This window comes from Asterias amurensis, chromosome 20 (genome assembly GCF_032118995.1).
Source record: "Asterias amurensis chromosome 20, ASM3211899v1".
NCBI classification, from domain to species: Eukaryota; Metazoa; Echinodermata; class Asteroidea; order Forcipulatida; family Asteriidae; genus Asterias; species Asterias amurensis.
The window spans coordinates 674,931-686,263 of NC_092667.1; the positions used below are offsets into that span (position 1 = coordinate 674,931).

The 11,333-nt window shown below is 44.5% G+C and overlaps 2 protein-coding genes across 2 annotated transcripts in view; both read right to left on the reverse strand.

The window, feature by feature from the left end:
- Nucleotides 1-5,105, reverse strand: part of LOC139952687 (monocarboxylate transporter 12-like) — a 12,760-nt gene extending 7,655 nt beyond the window's left edge. Inside the window, exons 1-2 of the mRNA XM_071951888.1 lie at nt 4,931-5,105; nt 3,905-4,048 (exon numbers count right to left, since the gene is read on the reverse strand). Of these exons, the coding sequence (XP_071807989.1) occupies nt 3,905-4,048; nt 4,931-5,105 (319 nt within the window). The remainder of the gene's footprint in view (nt 1-3,904; nt 4,049-4,930) is intronic.
- Nucleotides 5,106-10,351: 5,246 nt separating this feature from the next.
- Nucleotides 10,352-11,134, reverse strand: LOC139952662 (uncharacterized). Its single transcript, XM_071951866.1, has one exon. The coding sequence runs from the start codon at nt 11,132-11,134 to the stop codon at nt 10,352-10,354; it is 783 nt and encodes a 260-aa protein (XP_071807967.1).
- Between the last annotated feature and the right edge of the window lie 199 nt (nt 11,135-11,333).

An 11,333-nucleotide genomic window follows, 5' to 3' on the forward strand; every position in this document is an offset into this window, starting at 1 on the left:
CCAAAAGCAGGCAGTAAACACCAGGGACCGGCTCCGCCAGGGAGACACCCCCTTTACAACAATAGGAAAGATAACTGGCAATCAACAAGAAAACAAAAAGGCATGGCTCTAAGATCTGGAGTTCCGTCAAGGGAGTGACATCCCCTTCAACTATGTTTGCTGAAACAGCTGCTCCAAAAACTCCGGTGGGGCATCGATCAGGCATTGTCCGTGCCGGGGTACCCTCGACAGCGTCCGATGTTAGAACTTCACTTCGATGTGGGGTAGAGAGCTGCTCCGTGCAGGTGGACTCATTGCCTCTGGTTGAGCGCTTTCGTAGAGACGACGCAGGGGGAACTTGTAGCTGTTCCGCGTGGGCGTGGTCCTCTTCGTTGGATCCTGGTTGGGAATTGTTCTCTTCATTGGATCCTAGTTTGGTGTCGTGGCTGGTGTTGCGGCACCAGAGGGCCCTGGGGCTGTTCCAAACGGTTACAAGCCCCATGGGAATTTGACTGGCCGCCGTCTACTCCAAATTCATTATCCATCATCCCGACACCACCCGCGAACAATGTGGTGTGTTCACAACTTCGCACGTGACAATCCCGCATGTACTTCCTGTAGAAGTGGAGACCACAACCGCGGGTGCAGGGAAAAGGCTTCTCCTGATGAAGTACCTCACAAGATGTGCGCCGGTGCTGCTCATGTTGCTGGACTGGGCAAACTTTCTTCCACAATGTTTGCAAGCGAAACAACGACCCACCACACAAGGAGCAGACCATTGTTTGTAACCTTCCGAAGATGCCTCCTTCGTGTTGGGGCCCTCCACCAGTTGATTGCTTGGTAAGTTTAGATTTGTTCTGTGCATTTCGCTGGTTATTGTTGAATCTCCGTTTCCTGTGCGGACAGTCCCGTCGGAAATGTCCAAAATCATGGCACCCAAAACATTCCACCATCGAGCGATCGAATGCCCTACGCGGGGGACCTGTGTTTATTTCCCAGTGCGTTTCTAGAAGCCTCCACGGCCAACTCTTCCCGAGCCTGGGCGGGTAGTTCCGAATACACTGCCCCAGACTGCTTAATGACTCATCGCTACCCATGTGGCGCTTCAACAGTTATACCCGGTAGAACGGTATCCAGGCCGTGACTCCAAATCGTTTTTCAAAGTACGCCAAGATGCAGGAATATTCCTTTCGTGCTGTCGGTTCCATGTCAGCTAGGGCCTCTTGTGCCAATCCCTCCAGATGGGAGGCCAGAAATATTGCCTTCTCGACCTCCCCCACTGGTTAACGGTCGCCACACTCTCGAAGTGGATGAGGTAGTCGGACCAAGAGGAGACGCCATCAAATTTATTCGGGGAACATCACGGGCCGCCGATTCCCTGAGGGAGGGCCCAACTCTTCCTCCTGGCCTGCCGACAGCACCACTCCCTCCACAGCCTTCTTCACCAACGGTGGATGATTATGTCAGGTGTTCTGGCGACCCAATGCCGTTGGGTCTTCTCTGTTGACTTTTACTGTGGGGGGCTGGGTCCTTTGTTCCATCCCATAGGGTCAAGCAGTGCCAAGTTGATCCGGTAGCGATCCATAGATTTGTGCAGTGTGGAGCTGGTTTCCTTGGTCCACCCCATTTCTTTGTATATTGCGGAGCTCCGCACGGAGCTCACCGCCACTGTGTTGTGCAGGGTGGAGTCGATCCACCTGCTCCACCCCATTGGGTTGTGCAGTGTGGAGCAGGCTCCTTTGCTCCACCCCATTGCTTTGTACAGGGTGGAGTCGATCCATCTGCTCCACTCCATTGGGTTGTGCAGTGTGGAGCAGGCTCCTTTGCTCCACCCCATTGCTTTGTACGCGGTGGAGTCGATCCATCTGCTCCACCCCATTGGGTTGTGCAGTGTGGAGCAGGCTCCTTTGCTCCACCCCATTGCTTTGTACAGGGTGGAGTCTATCCATCTGCTCCACTCCATTGTGTTGTGCAGTGCGGAGTCGATCCATATGCTCCACTTCGTTGGGTTGTGCAGTGCGGAGCAGGTTCCCTTGCTCCACCCTATTGCTTTGTACAGGGTGGAGTCGATCCATCTGCTCAACTCCATTGGGTTGTGCAGTGCGGAGCAGGCTCCTTTGCTCCACCCCATTGGGTTGTACAGGCTGGAGTCGATCCATCTGCTCACTCCATAGGGTTGTGCAGTGCGAAGCAGGTTCATGTGCTCGCCCTATTGCTTTGTACTCCATGCGGAGCTCCACATGGTGCTCACCGCCATTGTCTTGTGCAGGGTGGAGCCAATCCATTTGCTCCACTCCATAGGATGCTGCAGTGCGGAGCAGTTTCTTTCGCTCAACCCTATTGCTTTGTACAGTGCAGAGCAGCCCAGCTGGAACATGGTCGCGTTGGATAACCTGGACAACTGGTTCAACCATGGCATCCTCAGGATCATTGATGCTCTGTGAGGAGAGCCGGAACGGCTCCGTGTGGTTACGCCCAAACTCTCCTGCCCTCGTGTCCGTAGGCTGCGGAGGCGGCCGGAACGGCTCCGTACAGTGCCGCCCCAACCCTTCCGCCCTCGTGTCGGTAGGCTGCGGAGGCGGCTGGAACGGCTCCGTACGGTGCCGCCCCAACTATTCCGCCCTCATGTCGGTAGGCTGCGGAGACAGCTGGAACAGCTCCGTGTGGTGCTGCCCCAACTCTTCTGCCCTCGTGTCGGTAGTCTGCAGAGACAGCCGGAACACCTCCGTGTGGTGCTGCCCCAACTCTTCTGCCCTCGTGTCGGTAGGCTGCGGAGATAGCCGGAACGGCTCCGTACGGTGCCACCCCAACCTTTCCGAACCCACATTACCCGAAGCAGACGCAGCAGTTCTGCCCCCTAGAATCCGTGGCTGACCCCTATGGTTATTATAATTTCTGTCTTTGCTAGCATTTGCCTTCTTTAGCCCTAAAAATAGTTCTTTTTCTACTGTGATAAAAAAACATGTCTCACTCAGTAAAGGAGCACGTATCTATTTAACCACTCGGACAACTCGACCGTTCAGACAACTCGACCGTTATGAAACTCGTAGGGTTGTCTCAAAGTCGAGTTATCTATGCAGTCGAGTTGTCCGAAATGTCGAGTTGTCTTAAAGTTGCAGTTATCCGAACGGTCGAATGGTCAGGCGGACGCGTGTTTAGACAATTCGTCCGTCGGACAACTCGACGGTGCAGACAACTAGTAGAATTATCTCAAAGTCGAGTTGTCTAAGCGGTCGAGTTGTCTCAACCTTCGAGTTCGCTCGCTATTTATACCTCCATGACAAAATCTGGAGTTAATTTTGAAATGAAAATTCTTTTTATTAATTTCGGACATTTAGATTTCACACTGGTTTTATGTGCTAGGGTTGTCCGAAATGTCGAGTTGTCTTAAAGTTGGAGTTATCCGAACGGTCGAATGGTCAGACGGACGCGTGTTTTGACAATTCGTCCGTCGGACAACTCGACGGTGCAGACAACTAGTAGAATTATCTCAAAGTCGAGTTGTCTAAGCGGTCGAGTTGTCTCAACCTTCGAGTTCGCTCGCTACTTATACCTCCATGGCAAAATCTGGAGTAAATTTTGAAATGAAAATTCTTTTTATAAATTTCGGACATTTATTTTTCACACTGGTTTCATGTGCTAGGCTTTGTGTTTCAATTTGTGTGTGTGCTAACACCATCATACACTTTATAAATTTATATTTAGAAGACATGCTATATCAAGTGATTTTTATTTCGATGATTGTTGGAATGATACATTGTTTCAAAAACTGGGCAAGGTCACGATAACATATTAAAAATTACCCAGTGACCTTCATTTCAGAAAAAAAAGTTTGCCAAATTTGCATATATGTGATAAAAATAGACATGGTTATGACATATTATTACCAAAAAGGTGTTATTTTACCCCAAAAACTGACACTTACTTGTCGTTAATCCCAATGTGACGGTTAACTGAAAGATGTTCCAAGTGAACGCACTGGCAAGGTATCCTACAAAAAGCAAGAACCCTCCGGTCATTACACACACCCGGCTGCCAAATCGCTTTGCAAGATTCCCTGTGATCGGTCCTGTAACCATCGTTCGGAAAGAAAACAAAGCAAATGAAGAAACTTCAGTTCAATTTTTATTTCAAATTCCTCAAATATTATAAATGCAATGTTAGCAAGGTGATACACAAAATGCAGGAAATTGGATTCAGCAATCATGCAAGTAAGCGCAGCTTGTGATAGGGAGTGCCCGTACAAAGAAAAGAGCCAATGGGAGTTATTACAGACTGAGCAGACAAAGCAAAAAACACATTAAACACTTTATTTCACTGCTACTATTAATTGGCGGACTTTTTCGAAAAATGGCTCAAATGAAAGCTTGTAACTTTCTCGACCCCCATCAAAATACCTATTGAATTTTAAATCAAAATGTTGGGGTCAAATATTTGTAAAATAAGCAACATGTTGATATTGTAATGAATTGGAATTCTGGCACTGGTTCTTAACAAGTCACAACTCAAAATAAACCAGTATTTTCATTCATTAAGTTTCCTCCATAACGTGATGCCCGTACACTTGTTTAAGTTTCAGCACATCATTGTGGTTTGGTTTTCAAAAGCTGTGAATTTATAGTATGTTGAATCCCCACTCGTAGTTAATGTGGCAGATAAGGATAATGCTACAGAAGTGATATTTAAGTCTTTGTGATTGAAGAAGACGATCAGAGTACACTGATCGAGTTGAAACGTCGAGTTGAAACCAACGGTTCTTTCCAGAACCACCCCAACTCATTTTGTGATTATCAATACATGGTGTTAACGCAAACATTTCTATATTGTGATTGTTATCAAGTTTATAAAATCAGTTCTTTTTTTTATAACGACAACAATGGTTATTTGTAATCATATCTTGGCTCTTTCACCAGTACAACTCCCACGTATAGGATTGGTATAAGTGACTTACCAATGATAAAACTAATACTGTTTGACATGCCGATTACAGTCCCCAGTTCAGCTGCACTGCACTCTAGAGAATCCATCATAGGGTTGAATAAAACACCGAACGATTTCAGAGATCCCATCTCCAAGAAAATGATCATGAATGATGTAAACGTAAGGAGACAGTTTGAAGTCGCCATTTTGGAAATAATATTTCACCTATTAAATTCAGTTTAACCAGGTAGTTTTACGCGAGTGCGTCGGGTTTACTTTGACTTGACCCTAAATAGTGGAGAAAGAATCATGTCGACAAAACCGGTGACAATAGACCATTGGTAATGGCCTAGGGTGTTGCTCATTGTGCTCCTGTATTCAATGGATAATTCTTTACAATTTGTTTACCCGAATAAATACAATTTATAAAACATCCAGCGAAGCATTAATACCGTTGACCTTGCCGTATGTTTTCAGATCCAGAATGAAATTGTTGGATATAAAGTTGTTTTCCAATCTTCCAGCAGGGGGCCAGCCAGCAACTAGCTCCACCACGGAGCCGTGCTGACGCCCTCTACTGGCTGATTGGCACGAATGTTACAATAGCATGCCTTTTCGTGCGCTATACGGTTAGCGGCGCTATAAAATGGAAATCGTTCAGTTAGCACAAAATCTGCAGCTGAGCAGCTTTATTAAAAGGGCCCTGAAGTCAGAGTTGAAGCATGGTGAAAAAATTGCTGTTGGGGATTAAAGTTATTATTCACTAAATTTGTTGTTCAAGATTCATCGCAGGGGGTTAACAAATGTGTTAAAAAGAAGAAAAAAAGGATAACAAAATAACGGAGCCCCGATCGTAAAAAAGGACAGGTGAATAAGAATTTTGTTAAAGGTTGAAACAAAAATAATGATAAAACAAAATTTCATCAAAGCATTATTTTGTTAATTTGTTAATTCTGTGAACGAAGTGTTATTTTTGAGATTGTTGAGGTATTATTTGGTTCTGTTCCAAGGTACAAAGATACTCAGCTACGCTTACGTTCCTTCAAGTTACGCTATAATATCAACAGGTACGTTTTCAAGCCCGAGTCAAGCTACGCTTACGTTCCAAGATATGCTTACGTTCCAAAAGATAAGGTTATGTTCTAAGCTACACAGCTACTCAGCTACGCTTACATTCCAAGTTTTGCTTACGTTCCTTCAAGTTAAGGTACGCTATTAATCCTACGTCAAGTTACACGTTCCATACGCAGCTACGTTTACGTTCCAAAATACCCAGCTACGCTTACGTTCCAAGATATGCTTACGTTCCAAAACATATGGTTACGTTCCAAAACATGTGGTTACGTTCCAAGCTACACAGCTTCTCAGCTACACTTAATCCAAGATACAATTAGGTTCCAGTTACGCTATAATCAAAAGGTACGCTTTCAATCCCGAGTCAAGCTAGGCTTACGTTTCATACGCAGCTACGTTTACGTTTCAAAATACCCAGCTACACTTACGTACCAAGATATGCTTACGTTCCAAAAAATATGGTTACGTTCGAAAATAAATGGTTACGTTTCAAGCTACACAGCTACTCAGCTACGCTTATACAATCCAAGATATGTTTAGGTTCCAGAAATACGCTATAATCAAAAGATACGCCCTCAATCCAGAGGCAAGCTAGGCTTACGTTTCAAGATTTGCAGCTTCGCTTACGTTTCAAAATACATTCTCACAAGGACGCTTTTGAATCCCTCAAGATGCACTCCCCCCCCTCTCCGAGATAAAAAAATTTTTCACTGTGAACAGGGCCCGTTGATCAATTTCATCTGTTTTGCAGAAAATACTGCTGACAAACAGTCTTTACTGTTTAAAGATTTAGTCGGGCACCAGCCAAAGGTTTACAAATTTAATTAAAATTTGGCTGGTAATCCGTTTCAGCTTTGCAACACTATTTTGTGCTAAGCAGATTTTGTGCCACTATGAAAGGCATTATGAAATTGGGTCCTTGCACCACGCCACGATCGCATTCCAAACTGCATCATGGCTGTGCGGTAGTATGCCTAGTTTATTGGGGCCAGGAATGCTTTATTTACTTGTTCCTGTCCCATCATATTCTGGGTTAGTTTCTTTGTGTTCTTCGTGACAATCTTTGGATGTACGTCGAAGCACGAAGGTCTACCTCCATCGTCGAACCATTTGCCTGATCCGTTTATGCTGGTTGTATGGATAGACTGGATCCTTATGCTCCGTCATAGTAAAACGTTGCTATAAACAAAGCACCAGTCTACTGACAACATTGTGCGACAATGTCACGAAGATTTGACAGTTGCAACGGCTGGAAGCACGTATACGCTGGCCTTTAACCGCTTTGGTTTTTTAAAATAATTTTTCGCTAAATACGTGACATTTTGATGATTTTATTTTACAACAACCATCTATAAAAGCATTATTTATGATTCTACACCCCGAAAATGCGTAAACGGTCAGCCGGTGTGTCCCTTTAATACGACTGACTCCTTGTCCCTGAATATCTTGGGATACTTTCTCACGATCTGCTGGTTCTGCCGAGGAGTGAGTGTTACAAATGATCTTTGGTATGTGGCATTGTGCAAGAGTTGCGGATTTTGTTCCATTTCGTCAATAACAGATCTCTGGGACAGGATCTGTTGTATTTGATGGTCATTCATTTTGTCAATTGGTTCGGCTGGACAATTAGAACAACCTGAGTAGACGCAATACGACGACGGCACAGTGCTAACCAAGATGGTCACAATTTATCATCAGTGCGGTCAACATGGTTGTCATTATAAGGTGTCACAGTTCTGAAGATGATGGTAACACTCGAACACAGTTGTTGCAAATGAGCTGATACGAGATTGATGTTATGCCTTTATAACAGCAAAGGACTAAACACCAACGCCCTGCCCCTTTAACAATTGACCAATGGTGACGATTTCTCTTTGGCAAATCCACTTGACCGTGACTCTAATTTTAAAATTACGTTCCATACTTTACGCAGCTTCAAGGAATACAATTTTGATCAGACTTTTTATTTATCCAGGTATATTTTTTATTTGAAAAATTAAATTGTGCAGAACAACAAAATGGTAAGATCCGGAACGAATCCCCGTGAAGATCTGACTGCATACAAGCATTATAAAATAAATAGCTTAGTTTTTAATCAAACTATGCATTAACTTTCATATTAACACGAAGTAGGTGTGTCTGCCATGGACCGTTATGTCTCACTAGAGATTTGAACTAGAGTTTTGAACCGTCGGATGGTTCCTGATGTCAATATTTTGTGCACAAAGTCTATGAAAGGTTCTACAAGGACAAAGGTAAAAACAAAATACGTCTCCATGGAAGAAAGAAATCGGGGGAAACTTCCAATTTAAGCCACTGTGATGGTTGGGGGACTAGGAGTTTGACAATGCTCTCTGCACATAAAGGTCTTATGACTTCACAATAATGTGCAAAACATATATCGCTTACCACTCCGCGGTCTGCAGACCAGCAATGAGGGCTGGGGAAATTTGTCCCACTCACTGCATGTTCTTAACACAGTGTTTCCTCTCAATTTTGGATTTTCCCTCCTCTTCTCTATCCAAATAATAATAAGGCCCTGTAAAACCTTGAAGTTAAGTCAGCGTATAAAGACGTATGCAAATTAAGCCACTAAGAGAAAAGAAAATGGCCGACGGGTGACATGATCACGTGATGTGCAAACCATACAAATGTTTTATTCACTGTAGGCAATACATCAGGCAAGAAATGGCCGTTGAAATAGCGTGTTTAGCCTCGTCCGAGGGATTGTTTTCGGGTTTATATTACTTGGGACTCGTCCTGCTTAGAACGGGTTTTGTAAAATCGATCCTAGGACCGGTCTTACGTAGGATCGGTCTTCAGGCTAGGACTTGTCCTTAATCCTAAGTTAGGAAGAGTTTTGTTATTAAATCGACCCCATCAGGTTCATGATTATCTCAGAGTAGTTTCTCAGTATCTGCCCGTTCATAATTGTCTGCAATTACGTTCCATTCTGTTCAAAGCTCCATGGAAGTACCGTGGCCGAGCAGTTAAGAGCGGGAAGTTAAAGTGTGGTTTTTCTGATCAGCAGAGTTTGGGTTCGAATCCCCAGCCGTGACACTTGTGTCCTTAATAGTGCTGGGCGAATAGTGAAATTTTGTTATTCGGATACCGCTGGCCAACTATCCGAAATTAACCGGATATTCGAATAGTTTTTTTCGCCGCTAGAGGGCGCTATAAAAAAAATAAAAATAAAAAAATATTTAGAAAAATATTTTTTTTTGTTGCTAGAGGGCGCTGTTCGTTCGTGAATGAGATCTTCTGGGCGGATTGATATTAGTTTTAGACAGTGTCACTCGGTTCATTCATAAAAATGACCGGATCTAATTTAAAGATGGCGATTTGCTTTTTCTTTTGATCGTGGATGACTCTACGTGAAGGAAAACTTTTGTAATCTTTGAACAAATTACGTCAGAAATGTCATTGTTTTGACTCTTCACGGAGGTGAGCATAGTTAAATACTTAATTTATGCTGTTTTATGCTGTTTTAATAGAAGTTTCATTAGGATTCAGACAAAACATTCATGTCAGTTGTCGCCCGACGTCCGCGGATATTCGGATATTAAAGAATATCCGGTTACTTGGTTGTAATTACAGAACTATCCGATTTATAAATAGCTATTCGCGCCCTATGCGGATATCCGGTTAAGAAAAAAAAAGGCATTCGCGGTTACGGATAGGAAAACCTATTCGCCATTAACCGGATATTCGAATTATTCGCCCAGGTTCAACTTTGATCGACATTTAAGTACAGCTTGGGGCTAAAGATTTTAGTTCGGGGCGACATCTGGGTACAACTTTGGGGCTCCATTTAGGTCGGGGCGACATCTGGGTGCAACTTTAGGGCTCCATTTAGGTCGGGGCGACATCTGGGGACAACTTTGGGGCTACATTTAGGTACTGCTTTGGGGCTATAATTTAGGTCGGGCGACATCTGGGTACAACTTCGGGGCTCATTTAGGTCGCAGGTACAACTTCGGGGCTCCATTTAGGTCAGGGCGACATCTTGGTACAACTTCGGGGCTCCATTTAGGTCGGGGCGACATCTGGGTACAACTTCGGGACTCCATTTAGGTCGTGGCGACATCTCGGTACAACTTCGGGGCTCCATTAGGTCGGGCGACATCTGGGTACAACTTCGGGGCTTCATTAAGGTCGGGGCGACATCTGGGTACAACTTCGGGACTCCATTTAGGTCGTGGCGACATCTCGGTACAACTTCGGGGCTCCATTTAGGTCAGGGCGACATATGGGTACAACTTCGGGGCTCCATTTACATACATACATACATACATACATACATACATACATACATACATACATACATACATACATATAGGGCATTTATATAGCGCCACTACGTCAAGAACGCAGCGCATTAGATAGGATATAGAGAATGTTTGATACACTTCTTAAATGTTCGAAGAGAGTCGGATTTCCTGATTGAGGGGGAGAGTGCATTCCAGGTGTGTGGAGCAAAATGTGAGAATGTGCGAATTGAGGCCGACTTAAGAAGCTTGATTGAGTTAGGTTCCAAGAGGCGAGTAGTGTCGGATGCTGAGCGTAGACTTGAGCGCCCAGGCCGATGGAGAGACAGGCAAGAGGATAAATAGCCAGGAGCTGTGTTGTTGAGGCATTTATACACATAAACCAAGATCTTGAAGGTTATCCTCTCCCTAATCGGCAGCCAGTGAAGATATTGTAAGTATGGTTTGGCGTGGTCATGCTTTTGGGCACGACAGACAAGTTTAGCAGCCCAGTTTTGTAGCCGTTGGAGTCGCTGTATGTCTGCTGAGTTGGACCCAAACAGCAAGGCATTACCATAGTCAAGCCTGGTAAGAATCAGAGCACGGACAACAAGATGACAGGTGTCCTTATCGAGGAATCTTCTGATTCTAGAGATATTGCGCATCTGGTAGTTGAGACCTTTGCACAGGGATGTTACTTGAGCATTCATACTCAAGGAAGTGTCAAACACAATACCGAGATTGCGCACACTCTCAGAGGGCTGGATGATCTTGGTACCGATACGGAGAGTCACTGCAGGCAGGAGGTGCTTAAGGTGATCAGAGATTACCACAAGGAACTCGGTCTTCTCCTCGTTGAGCTTGAGCCTGTTGACAATCATCCAAGACATGATCTCATCAATGCATGTCGACATCTGTGAGAGTGCAGATATCATGGAATTGTGGTTGCCGGGGTCGAAAGAAGAATACACTTGTATATCATCTGCGTAGATGTGAAACTGAAGGTTGTACTTACGCAGGATGTTGCCAATTGGAGTGGTGTAAATGTTGAACTGTTGGGGGCCCACTATCGATCCTTGTGGTATGCCATATTTCAAGTCAAGACGTTGAGAA